Here is a 13,730-nt window from a genome sequence, read left to right on the forward strand (position 1 = left end):
TACCTATTCGACAAGTCAGGATGCTGCCTTTTCAGAAGATAATGATGCTTAGAACTGGCTAAAATGAGTTGAATATGTTTAGAAAACCTTCTGTTATGCAGCAACAGGGTTGGAGGATAATTCAACATTTTTGTTTATAGTCATAATAGCTGTATCAATATAAATATATTGAGACTGTGCTGTGATAATTTTTCCATAGTAATTATGTCCTTACTGCCTACTGTGCGTAGATGATAACACAGCTCAGAATAACTCAGCCCTAAAATTACATTAGAGACACTTGAGTGACTGAGAGATATTGTTTCACTTCCGTTCAGCATATATTTAAGATATACCCGTACCAAACTATTTACCAACATGAAAGAATCCAGAGGATTGAAAATAATCTGAAGAACGACTAGGATAGGATTTCAAGACATTTAGGTAGAGTGACATCCTAAAATATACCAACCAAGGCAACCCTGCCCTTTCATACGGAGTGTCTCTAAAGTGATCCAGCAGACAATTACTCTCTGACGTCTTTCGAGCCATATGGGACTCAATGGTGTAGGACATATGGCTAGCAACAGCAAGCTTAAGACCTGCTAAAATAAGTTTTGGACAAATTTCTCACATGGTCAAAACAAATGCCAGCAACAGCTGGTGCAGTAGACAACATAGCAGTAGAAAACCAACCAGGCAGCTATGCCAGATATTTCAGCCTCACAGGCATGTCCTATTTATAAGGAACAGGTTTTCCCTGGTGGAGTGCACAGAGCGGAGAGAGAGAAGCTACACATAAACACACCGTGGCATTCATCAGGACACAGGGCTAATATAGGGATATACAGTAAGGCTGATCAGTGAAACTTGAGTAGCACTACAGGGCATCATCTATATGGTCTAGTAGTTAAGAGACTACTCTATATAGGCCTCAATCTGCTTTTATTAATATCGTTCCCTATTTCCTAAAGTCATATTAAGACTACTAATTGGTCCTATGCAAACAGTTACTATGACAAAACAATTCAGTATTAAGGCCTCATCAGGGATCCAGTTTTCTTATCAACATGCTGCGTCAGCATGAAGGGCTGCACATTTCATTTCTTGCAGCATATGAAACATTTTTTAGATTTCCCTGGGCTGTTCAAAATCTAACAAAATGAAAGAAAAGATATCAACTGAAATCATGATGCCAGTATCAGCTTAGGTAGTCACAGAAATCAAAATCTGTTTTATTTCAACAAAATACTAAAGACAGATCAGGAGAAGGAAGAGATGGAACATCCAGGAGTCACATTACGTTTAGCTCTTCCTCATTTGTTCATTCCACCAAAGATAAAGCAAGTGCCTATGGGTAAACGGAAGATAGGTACATTGTGTTAATTTTCTTTATATGCTTACCTTTCCCTGTTGGATGCACAATAGCAGTGCAACATTTAAAACACAAGAGAGAAAGAAAGAGACAAACGGAAAAAAGGTCTCTCTCATTTGGTTTTGGGGGTGGGGGGGTTACCATGGTTGCACAGCTCTGTCCTAATCAGCACAACCCAAGCCTCACCGACCTCCCATGAAACCAAATCTATTTTCTATCCTGAGGATATGATGTACAAGCTGAGGGGCCATTGAATGCTAGAGGATCATAAGCCTCTAGCATTCAAACCTGTTCACTGCCATGTGTGAAACCTCCAGATTAAACAGACAGGTACTACTAAACCATGAGCAAGGTGATGGACTTAAGCTGATGATACACGGGGCAACTTTGTGAGCAGTGTTGCTGGTGGCAAGCCCGACAATGTTTTGAACGGATAGCGGCGGGGCGGGTGGCAGAGTGGTGGGTGAAGGGGATTACAGTAGTAATCTTTTCTCATTATCATTCACGGCAACATTGCCCAGCACCACTGCTCTAAAAGTTGGTCCGTGTATCATCAGCTTAACATTCTGCTTTTTGTTGCCACATACCAAATACCAATTTTGGAATAAAGTTATGGTGGACAAGTTTAATGCACAGACAAAACTACAATTATTATGCAATGACCTGATGCTTCATATAGCTGCTCCCAAACAGGTAGTGATTCATCTAAAAAACACCTCAAGTTTTATGACCATGCAAAAAATAAGCTGTTAAAAATACAGAATACCACAATATGTAGCAAAAGTAATGGAAACTGGTACAGACAGTACAGGACAGTTGGATCCAAAATAATAAAATAATTAATGGATATTTGCCTGTGTATGCTACATATCAGGATTATTATGGACTTTTCTCAAATGTATTATATTTAAGAAATATCTCATGCAACAACTACGGATGCATCAACGCATAATCGCTATATTTCTTTTTAACCATCCTTCAAATGCAAATCAGTCTGCTTCTAATGCTTTAATGAAATGAGCTGTGGAAATATCTCCAAACATGTTTTTCCTCAGTCACAAGACAAGAAAGTGCACATCAGGCCTGTTCACTGACACAACTGCACTGTTCAAAGGTTGGAAATTAACGACTGAGTGAGAGATGAGTTGTCTACAATATCACTGTGTTCACAGGTGTACACAGAACCTCATGTGTTATTGGTGAAAAACACTTCCAGAGGCAGTAGAGAGGAAAAAGACATCTTCAAAGAACTTGTCAGACGCTCTTTTCAAAACTTTCCTCAGTTCACAGCTCAATTCTACAGTTACAACCATCTTGTGAATACGCTTTTCAACAACATTTAGGCTGACATGATGCAGCAAGTAACATTTGGTTTTGGTGAGGTCACTACAGAACAAGGCCTGACCGAGAATAACAAACTCTGCATTGGCTGCTGGCTTGTCTTTAATCGAAACCACCACTAACAAACCCATATGCACAATGCTGAGCACAGCAGTAACAGTACAGGCCCACACCACTGTGCCAAGTATAACCCGCCCACACTGCAGGTATGATATTCAGCAACAATAACAAAAAAAAAAAAAAAAACAGGCAGGAGCGATGCTAAGAATTGGTTGCCATTTTGTCTCCTCACTGCCTGAAGCATCCACTATATTTTACTGCTCCTTTGTGGATATGCTCTGACCAATGAAAACAAGTCTTTCCCTGGTCAACAAGTTCAGCAGTTTGCTCCTTCACCTCAAACAGCTGCTTCCCTTCCTCCACCCATCTCTTCTGTTCCTCTCTCTCTGTTTGTCTGTCTGTAAAACACAAAGAGGCTGAGGCACAAGGCAATGTTATTTCGGTAGAACCAACACAAACATGTTGCATGGTGAGATTATAAAGACACTTATGGTACATGTGGACTAAAATTGTTCACCCACAGGTTCAGAAGAACTCCTCAAACACTGGACCCAAAAATCCTGATATCCTAAATCAGGCCATGGAACATTACAACACGCTTCTTTAACCTAGGCTGCATTTTTCTTCACTATTTATAAATTCAATTGAACACTTGCTATATTTTAGTTAATTATGTTCTGCTAGCCCTATTGTTTCTCCAGTTGCTTTGGAACAACAGAAACAGTCTTTCATAAGAATTGAAATAAAAAAGCTAAAAGTTAAGCTAAAATAATATAGCACCAAGTGTGTCAAAAGTCCTCTCATAGTAAGGCTGCCAAGCTTTGCAAACTGTCCAAACTCTGAACAAATCCAATTTTACTTAAGACCGTACTTAATTTAACATGTAAATATGACAATTTTGGAATTGCTGGAAAGTGGGTTCCCTCTGCTTCCAGTATTTGTGTCAAGTTAGGCTAAATATATCCCAGACACATCTCCATACTGTACTCTGTACTGCACAGACACAAAATTGATAATCTTCTGAACAAGAATATTTGCCAAAATGTCAGTGTTCCTTTGATATGCAGGTGTTGTTTTCCAGTTCTTATTTTTATCTCACCTGAAAAAAGAAAAGTGCAGACATCTTATTCTTTGCAAGAGGGGCCATGGCGGGACAGAGAAATTATCCATCTCTATTTCTTATTCATGGCCATTATCTCACACTCCAGAAATAGTCCTCTGATCCTCCCTGCTCTGTCCTCAAAAGAGCGTACCAAGAGTAAAGTGGCATCCTACCAGCTCACACAGAGATCAGCAAATAAGGGTGGCCACACATTGGTGGGGGGGGGGGGGTCGAGTCATTGTCACTGCATGCTTACACAGGTCTTTTAGCAAGCTTGTTCTGAAACTCATTTGGGCTACACTGCAGTTGGCATGAGCTCAGCCACAAAGACAAACTGACTAACATGGTGACTTCATGTTAGAAGAACGGAGCTTTACCGCACGTCTCTTCCAGGAACTGTAATTCCACACAATCTCAGAGCACTCTGCATTATTCAGTGGAACACAGAGGCAGCGTGGCAAAGGCGGAGGGAGCACTTGCAAGGATAAATGGTTTTACAAACATTTTACAGATGTTAAACATTCAATTTGCTGACATTGAGCCTGCGTGGAAAAAAAACAAAAGAAAAAAGAAAGTTCAGGTGGACTGAGCATCTTCTCTACAGTTTTACTGTTTGAATCAATCTATTTGATATATTACAGCTGCAACCACTGCATCGACGCTCTGGACAAGTTAACAACAACCACTGCATGGGGGTAAAACATACATGGGTGATGTTAGGGGGGTTTTAGAAAAAATAAATAAATAGGCAAAACAGATATCGTTTAAGATTTTACAATACCATTACCAAAACCAGTACCCCCTTTGCTTAAAGTGATACCGATACCAACAGAGTACGCGTACAGGGTCGCGGGGGGCTGGAGCCAATCCCAGCTGGCATCTGGTGAAAGGCGGGGTACACCCTGGACAGGTCGCCAGTGCATCGCAGGGCCACACATAGACAAACAAACACTCACATTCACACCTAAGGACAATTTTAGAGACACCAATTAACCTAACCTGCATGTCTTCGGATGGCAGGAGGAAGCCGGAGCACCCGGAGTGAAGTTGAATTTTTCAACTGTTACATAAAGATATTGGGAAATTGTATCAGATTACTCCTCATCCATATTAAGTCATCTGACTGGTGTGTTCACTGTCACTTTACCTGGTCCGCTCTAGTAAAATATCGACAGTGTCGCGACTTTTAACTGTAATCACCGCGTTTCTCTGACAAATGCTACAATGACGAAGTAAAGTGTATGTGTGGGAAACACTGAATGAACCTGTTTTTTCTTTTTACAAGCCAGGTCTTTAACAGTGTTGACCACTGTCTCCCCCTCCATCTTGTTAGAGACTTTGTGAGTAGACGGCTGCGTGTAGACGCAGAGAGAGGGGCGGGGCTGCGCGGTATTGTCCAATTTCAAATCTCTTTTGAAATTATATCGGGATACCTCATATCCTACTGATAAACTAAGATGAAGTGTTCTTTTATAGAGATTCCTTAACTGCTCTAGTAAATGTAGCAGTAATGACATAAAGTGCATCTAAATAAGTTGTGGAAAAGTTCTTTGTTCTTTTCTCAGGAAACATTTGCAGGTGTTTTGAGTTAATTAGCTGATTAAAGCTCTCCTCATGCTGATATTTCTGTATACTGACATGTAGCTCTAAAATACATTTTGATACTGAAGTTTTGATTTCCATGAGCTATAAGCCATAATCATATAAATATTTTACTTTATGTACTGTATACCTAATCTAGAATATATGAAAGTTTCTTGTCCATGATATTCAAATTTTTTAGACACACATGCATCAAAACAATATGATGGTGTAACACAGAAATGTCATTTATATCTGGAAATATGAAACAGTGTATGTCACAAGGCCCTGGTGATGGGTATGTGACACCAATCGGCACAACAAAGATTTGTCATCAGCCATTAGCCTTCAGCATGTGAGTACACACCTGAAAACCTTAAAGTTGCTTCTGTCTCAGATCCAACATCAAGTCAAAAAAACTTCAATAATAATCAATAAGGATACCGATTTGGCACTGCATCAAAGTGGATAGAAAACAATCATATCTTGTTAAAAAAAAATACAAGATGTTGCAAAAAAAATCATCATCATGAGAACTAACCTTGATACACAATTTAGGTGCTCTCTAATGGATGCTACTTTGGCCATATAAATACCTTAAAACACTCATTACTAAGCCAAAGCAGTACATAGTTCATAAAATGGGAGATGCCCGTGTGCCCACAAGTTCCTACTCACACAAAACGTTTCTTAGACTGTCTGGGGGATTATGTGCTCCTCCTGTAAAAATGCCAGACCTACTTTTCAGTGCAAAGTTAATCCAGTAGCCCCAGTCCAAATATTCCACGTGTGAAGAGGAGAATGAACTATAAGCTTGTGGATTACAAAGAGGTCCTGGTCCAGTACTGTTCAGTGTGGAATTGTTGCATAGGAACACAAACAGAAGTATTTACTGTAATAGTGCTATTGAATGACTAATGACTTAATATGTGGTAACATTAAAAAGAGAAATGACAGGAGGACTCTCCATTTGCACATCCAAATAATTCACTATAAGGTTAGACTTAGGAACAGCCAGAAGGGCCCTGATCTGAGGCGGTGCTCTGGCTCATAGGGGAACAGCAATTCAGCAATATAACTGGGAGCTAAACCATGAAGTTCTTTAAAAGGTACTCAGTTAAATCAATTCTAAAACTTGATGGGATACCAGTGAAAAGAAGCTAAAACAGGACCAATATGATCTCATCTTCTAACATTTGTCTAAAGCCGAGCAACTGTGTTTTGTACTAAAGGCATGCATTTTTTGTCTTAACTCTGAATACAATGAATTACAATAAACCTAACAGATGATAAAAAAAAAAGCATGTATGACTCCAGTTAAAGTTGAAAGAGAAAAGAGCTGATTTTTAGATGATCCTCAGTTGATAACATGAGTTAACGACTTTTGTAACAAATGTAAGATCACTATTGAATATATCACACCTAGGATTCTGGCAGCAGGTTTGACAAAATAATACTTACTCGAAACATAAACAAATACTAGACCAGAAACTTAATAAAAGGAAATTAAGGTTTTGATTTCAAGTTGGAAACTGTATCCAAAAAAACGGTACAAATATGGTAATTTTTACAAAAGTGAGCTCCAAGGGCTGAGAGCTGACAGTGCAAACCAGGGTGGCAAAAAACAAGCAGCCTCTGGCCAAATGCTTGTAAATTGTGGAAGCGGCTGGCGCATCTGTCAAACTTATTGGTTTGAGTGGCTGATAGATTTGAGCTATCCACCAGCCACTTTAGATTACCTGCCAACAAATATTTAGTGCAGCACACATAACCAAACACACAGACACAAATGGACATATGGAAATCAAAACGGCTGACGTTAGAGCTGATTGACCTTGAAAGAGTAAGTGAGACCTCTCTAGTATTTCAATCTGTCCTTATTTCATTCTGGCTGCCTATGTGCTTCACCATCTATAGAAGTCAAAGCCCACTGGCCAGCATCCCATGAGCTATTTTAAGCAACCCTTCACTGTTAGCCTCAGCAACGTTGTTCCCTCACAGTATGCTTTGCATACTCCAGTCTGCAAGGGGGTACAAACTACAGAGGAACAACATTTTGTCAAAGCATTTTTCAGTTATCAGTGTTTTGTAATCAAAACAACTTTGCCCTGACAGTAGAATCAAAATCAGAAATAAATCAAAATAAGTCCATAATGAATCTACATAAACTTTCCCTCTGTTCACCGTCTATGAAAAGTATTATTGTACAATTTAACTGGCAAAACAGAAGCATTTTACATATGTATGTGCACTGGCATAAATAACTTTGACTTTCAACTTATCAATTGTTTGTTTACTTCAGGATGAAATGGTTTGCCACATAAGTCACTCATTTATGGAACAATCTTCCATCTGTGAGCAGTTAAACATGCAAGGAAAAGTGAACCTGAGCCTTCTTCTCTGACACAATAAATAATGGTGCAAATGATTTGTGACCAGAGAGACTTTATCACCATTCTGCCCTCTCAAGTCAGCAATGGTACTGATGTAAATTGTACGAAAATACAATTCCATGCAAGATCTGGGAGAAACTGCTGGTCACCAAAGCTTGTGCTTGACAGAACTGAAACAGAGTTGAAGCAGCTGCACCGTTCACTTCTTCCAACAGCAAAGTACAACAGTTCTATTTTGAGCAACATCCTGAAACAAGCACATTTACTACAAAGTGACAATATTCACAAGAATGATGAATCAATTAATGTGTGGAATGAACAGAAAATGCAATAATTGTCTAATTGTCAAGTATTTTTCCATAAATTTCCATAAAACTACGTACAAGGAAAGGGTCAAAGCAAGTATTGTCTTCTCACTTTAGTCAGTGAGAAGTATCTACAGTAAATGCAAATACAGACAGACATCCAATCATCAACAGTATTTTAAATGTCATGTAAATTTCTTTCACTAGAATAGCCAGCACTGACCTGAATGTGGCTCATAAATCCTGCGCCCTTCTTCCCAGCCTTAGAGTCCAAGGTTTAAGACAAAAAGCACTAACAATATGTGCCACAAATTCACGTGTCTTAACCTTTCCATTTAAGTAGATTCTCCACTTGGTCAGATATTCTTGGCATACTGTGCCATGCTGTAGGAAACGGTGGTCAGAAAACCGTAATATGCAGCCATTTCTATTAATAAAGGCACATCATCTCATCTTATCTATTAGCATTTGCTTAGGACAAGGACAGCACATGTCGCTACATCTGACATGCTCTTTCAGAGCCATTCCTCCATTGCATAGGTTCATTGAATGTCCAAGTATAGACCTAAATTTACTTTTTCAATGTATGCTGGGCAAATACTCAAATAGTCACAGTTCATTCCTTTTGCCTTGGGAAAGGTCCAAGGAAGGTATGATGATGTAGCTAGTGAGTCAGCTATGATATGACTTGGTTGAATCTCTGAGTGGCAAGAAGTTCTTCACTCAAAGTTGACCATGTAAACTCTGTGGGACCATGGAAATGTCACATCATGGTTTTATTTGGTTAAACTGGAAAGACATGGCAACGTAACTTATCTACAATGTAAACAGAAAACAGAGGAGCTCTACAGCTTCCTCAAGTTTGTACCATTTGTGTGCATTTTCACACTTTTTCTTTTTTTTTTTTTTTTACAGTGCCAAAACAATCGACTCTTTATGACACATACCCAAACATACATTCATGCACATGTTCAAAAGCTTGTGTAAATTACTGTCAGCTCCCTTCTCTTCTTATCATCTCAGACTTTATGCAAACCAGCAAAAGGTACAAACCAAACAGTGAACTGGGTCACTCCTGCCTCTTATGCAACCTGGTTTTTTTGGGGGTTTTTTTTTAAATCAAACAAACACACTCATAACACAATGCCAGAAGTAATTTGTCCTGCCGGTTTTCCTAGAGCACATCCAAGACCATCAGAAACACAGGCGTCCTTCTAAGATAAACATTAGGTAATGTACCTACTGCCATGTCATGCCCTTGAAGCTGTAACAGCATACTTATGTTTGGAATGGCATTCAGGAATTTTTCTCCAAGCCTTTCTTAACTTAATCTAACTGTTCATTCAATGTATTAGTGTCTTCAAATATCTATTTTTTTCATTTTAACACAATCTCTGTACATCTTTTTAACTGCCAAGGCCTGAGCAGCTTCAACCTGAATGCAAATAAAACCAGACAGTCAATTAAACATGTATTTTTTGGTTTTTTTCAAGTCTTGCAGAAAACAATTTTCCCAAGGCAGTAGGGACATGAACAGTCAGTCTGCAGTCTGGTAGTAAACACAGCAGGGTCAAATCTGAAGAAAAAAAAGTCTGTGGTATGTGGCTCCTAAATAGGCAGGATGTTGTGCAGTATGGGAGACATTTCCTTGTTTTGCTAGAGGAAGGACATTTTTGTACACCAACTTTGGCGGTCAGGACACCAACGGTGTAGTCTGAAATGCACTGAACTCAAAGCTGCTTTTCTTTTCATAAATCTCTCTCCTTTTTTGTACTTACCTATAGTACCGAGACTGGAGGTACGTGGAGCACACTGCTTTCGACACATGACTTGCTGAGCCAAAGTCTATCACCTTCACCCTATAGGGCTGCCTCACTGGGTCCACCAGCATTATGTTCTCCGGCTTGAGATCTGCATGAATCAGACCCATGCTCTTCAGCTTTTTCAGAGCTGTAGCTACCTGCTGTAGCACAGGCCTGATCACTTTCAGGGGCAGCGGGCTGAACTTATTCTGCTTCAGGAAATCATACAGATTCTGCTCAAGCATCTCAAACACCAGGCAGGTGTGGCTGCGGTGCTGGAAGCATTCAAAGGCTCGCACCAGGTTGTGCTCATCTGCATTCTCCCCACTCAGGCGAGCAAGGATGCCGACTTCGATTTGACCCTGCCGTGCATATGAAGGGTGGTTCTTCAGGATCTTCACAGCAACTACCTCACCCGTGCCCCTCTTCCAGCACTTTACAACCTGGCCGAATGTGCCACGCCCCAAAAAATCCAGCACTTCATAAGTATTCTTCATAGAGCACAGGACTTCATGCTGTACTACCTGATAGTCCCCATCCCCACCTCCTGTCCCTCCTGCTGCACCTACACCCTGTTTGGAGGGCCCCCCTCCGGCCCCCACTGCCACAGGCACAGTCATTGTTGCATTCCCCACATTTGTCGTTTGCAACATGGCAGGCAACATTGAGAGTTCCTCCACAATCTGCATGGTGCTCCCTCGGTTATCCAGCTCCTCACTTTTACGTTTCAGCCCACATCGCTGAGAGCTGTCAGCTGAGTTCAAACCTCCACAGTTCTCTTCTCTGTCACCGTCCTCCTCACCACCTCCCTCACCTCCTCCACTGCAGCCCTCTCCCCTTCCCCCTCCTCCTGCCCCTGTTGCTCCACTGCTGCCCCCACTTGCTGTGTCTGTCTGCTCCTGCTTCTTGCCCTGCGAGTGGACAACCCCTGCGTCCTTTCGCTGCTGGGCCGCAGCTGGGCCTGGTCCTCCTCCCTTTTTACCGGGCTGCTGTCTCTGTACGCCGCGCACCACCACCGTCTGCACCGGATACTCTTGTCTTCCACGCACTTTCACGCCCACCGCCAAGTCTCGGCTCGCGAATGAGTGGGCTTGTTTTGTTGGGTGCACAATGCCAAGGGTTCTGCTGTTCAGATAAGTCCGCGGGTGTGACCTCTCATGGTACACACAGCTGCTGGGCTCAACTTTGAGTTTCTTCACACTGCTAAAGGCACTTGTCTGGGTTTGATAGATGTGTGGTGGGTAGACCAAGACTTGTGAGGCCATACCTGCAGAGAAAGAGAATAAAGCAATAGGTCATTAGTTTGGATCCTCAACAAACAACTGGTTTAGCATGTTATATAAAACAGTGCCATTTAAAAAAAAAACAATACTGAAGAACTGTGGAAAGTGTTATGTAGCACACTCATACTTAACTCAGTTCAGAGCTGTTTTCTTGTTTTTGTTTGCTCAAGGCAAAGGGTGAGTTTAAGTTACTAAACAGCTGGCCCCCAATCCCATTTTGTTGTTTTAATTCCTCCTACTTATTGACATCCCAACTAGTAGTGTCCTACAAGCACAAGCCCACCAGTCACCCCAACCACATAGGCAAAATGGATCAGTGAAAGAGAACGTGCTGCTCTGAAGTGCTTCAGAACACCTTCACCGTTCTGTCCAATCCACTGCAATCCCACCAACACCTCCACACTATAGATGACTAACTTCTCAAAGGTTTGCCTGACCTTTTCCTGCCATTTCCATGCATCCTACAGCACGTCTCTAGGCAACCAATAGAGAGGGAAAGACGATAAGAGACAGACAAAGAGATGAAAAAAAGTCACAAAGCATCATCGGGCCCACGTTTCCAATTACCTTAGACATGGTTTATTTCTCCCTCTTCCCCCATCGTGTGTGTGTGTGTGTGTGTGTGTGTGTGTGTGTGTGTGTGTGTGTGTTTGAGGGAGGACAAAGCACTTCATGCTCATGGAGGCCTTCACATCATGCTGAAATATTCTAAAACTAATTATGTGTAACAGAAAAAGAGCAATGAAGTTAAATAACATGTTTCATGATGCTGGCCATCTTGAAAATCCATATTCAAAACTGGCACAGTGACCTTATCAGATACTGTGTGCCATTCTGGACCTACTTTCATTCAGGCGCACATTCACTGCGACACAAGCAGCTCATCCCCCAAAAGGTTTTAATACTTTAATCAACAGTGCATTTACAGAACCATGTTATACATAGGTATAAACCAAATCAGACAAATCTTAATCAATGTATTAAGTGCTATGTATAAACAAGCTATTTTAATGCCTTTTCTCAAACTGATTCAAAAATGGTAAAATCGACTGTACTTATATAATGCCTTTCTAGTCGTCCGACCACTCAGATGTCTAATACACCCCATTCATACACTAATGGCAGAGGCTACCATGCAAGGTACCAACTGCTTATCAGAAGGAAACTAATCATTCCCAATATTTGGTTCAATATTTTGCCCATGGACACTTCGGCACACGGGCTGGGGGAAGCCAGGAATTCAACCGCCGAAGCAGCCACAGCTGCCCCAGAAAAAGTGAATTCCTCGAAAAGGACACAAGTGATTCAGGTTTGGGCTGTAGTCTTCCTAAAATAAATATCCCTGATGGAAAACACACTTGTGTTGTGATAACACTAACACTGTGAGCCACCCCTTAGACCCTATTCTGAGCAGCATGAAAAGGTCAGCCTATTCCCTTGACAGCTCTTTGCACAATTTCTCCTGTGTTACTGTTTGGTGGCACTGTTTACCATCTTCCCTATTGAAGAAACACTTTATCAAATGATCCCAAGCAGGGCTCAAAAGGGCAACCATTTTGGACATGAATGAAAACAAAACTGGAAGTGCTTAATGGGGAAACTGAAATTGGCCACACCTACAAATAAGTGTCCTGGCTGTCCAGTCTGAAATCCTACCTCAGTGTCACAAACATCTTCATCCAATACAGCTAAAAAGATATGCAAAGGTGCTCACTAGACTGTAAGTTAAGAATTAATTGTTACAGTAACTGGCTGTGGCTTTTCTGTGTGGAGGTTGCATGTTCTCCCTTTGCCAGCATGGGTTTCCACAGTGCAAGTATGTGTGCGAGTCTTTATGCATTAGTCCTGAAACAGACAGTACCCCATCACTCGTCCAGTATGTGCTGGGATTTGCTTAAATGTTGTTAAGGCAGTTTCTGACGCACCTACATTTTTGGGATCTAACAAGACTAAAAGCAATTTCATGTGAGTGCAACAGTGCCTGTATTTAATACATTTGAAAGGAAGGTACAAACTGCCAAGTGTTGCGCAGAGATCCCTGCTCGTATCGTTGCGAGGAGACACAGGCATAATGAAAGAAGACATAGAGAAATTAGAAATATTATAATAAAATATATATAATATTCTTCTATATCCAATATGTAAAAATAAAATTATTTTATTTATTATTCTATATCAATTGAATTTTTTTTTAAGCTTTGGCAATACTGTTGTAAAATTCATGCCAATAAAGCAAATTTGAATTGAACTGAGAAAGGGTTGTTTCAACCTGACTTCTTTTCTCCGTGAGATAGAAGATCTCGCGGCGCTGCGGAGAGCACCCAGCTGCAGTAGTGCATGGATCACGTGTACTGTTCACAGCTCGCCAGTCGTAATAGCGACACAACCCATTGTAGGGTACCAGAGAGAGAATGGGTAGTTGGGTCGTACAGGGCTAGGGACAGGAGATCACGGAGCTACCGGGCACGCTGCAGAAGGTCGGTGATCGTTCCCTCTGGCAGGATGATTT

General features: G+C 41.1%; 1 protein-coding gene across 2 annotated transcripts in view; it reads right to left on the minus strand.

The window, feature by feature from the left end:
• The window catches only part of hipk3b (homeodomain interacting protein kinase 3b), a 40,983-nt gene that overhangs the window by 19,156 nt on the left and 8,097 nt on the right, over nt 1-13,730 (minus strand). For both annotated transcript variants that reach the window (XM_046032137.1, XM_046032138.1), the window contains exon 2: nt 9,915-11,205. In XM_046032137.1, the coding sequence (XP_045888093.1) occupies nt 9,915-11,205 (1,291 nt within the window). The remainder of the gene's footprint in view (nt 1-9,914; nt 11,206-13,730) is intronic.

Source organism: Micropterus dolomieu, linkage group LG20, assembly GCF_021292245.1.
Source record: "Micropterus dolomieu isolate WLL.071019.BEF.003 ecotype Adirondacks linkage group LG20, ASM2129224v1, whole genome shotgun sequence".
NCBI classification, from domain to species: Eukaryota; Metazoa; Chordata; class Actinopteri; order Centrarchiformes; family Centrarchidae; genus Micropterus; species Micropterus dolomieu.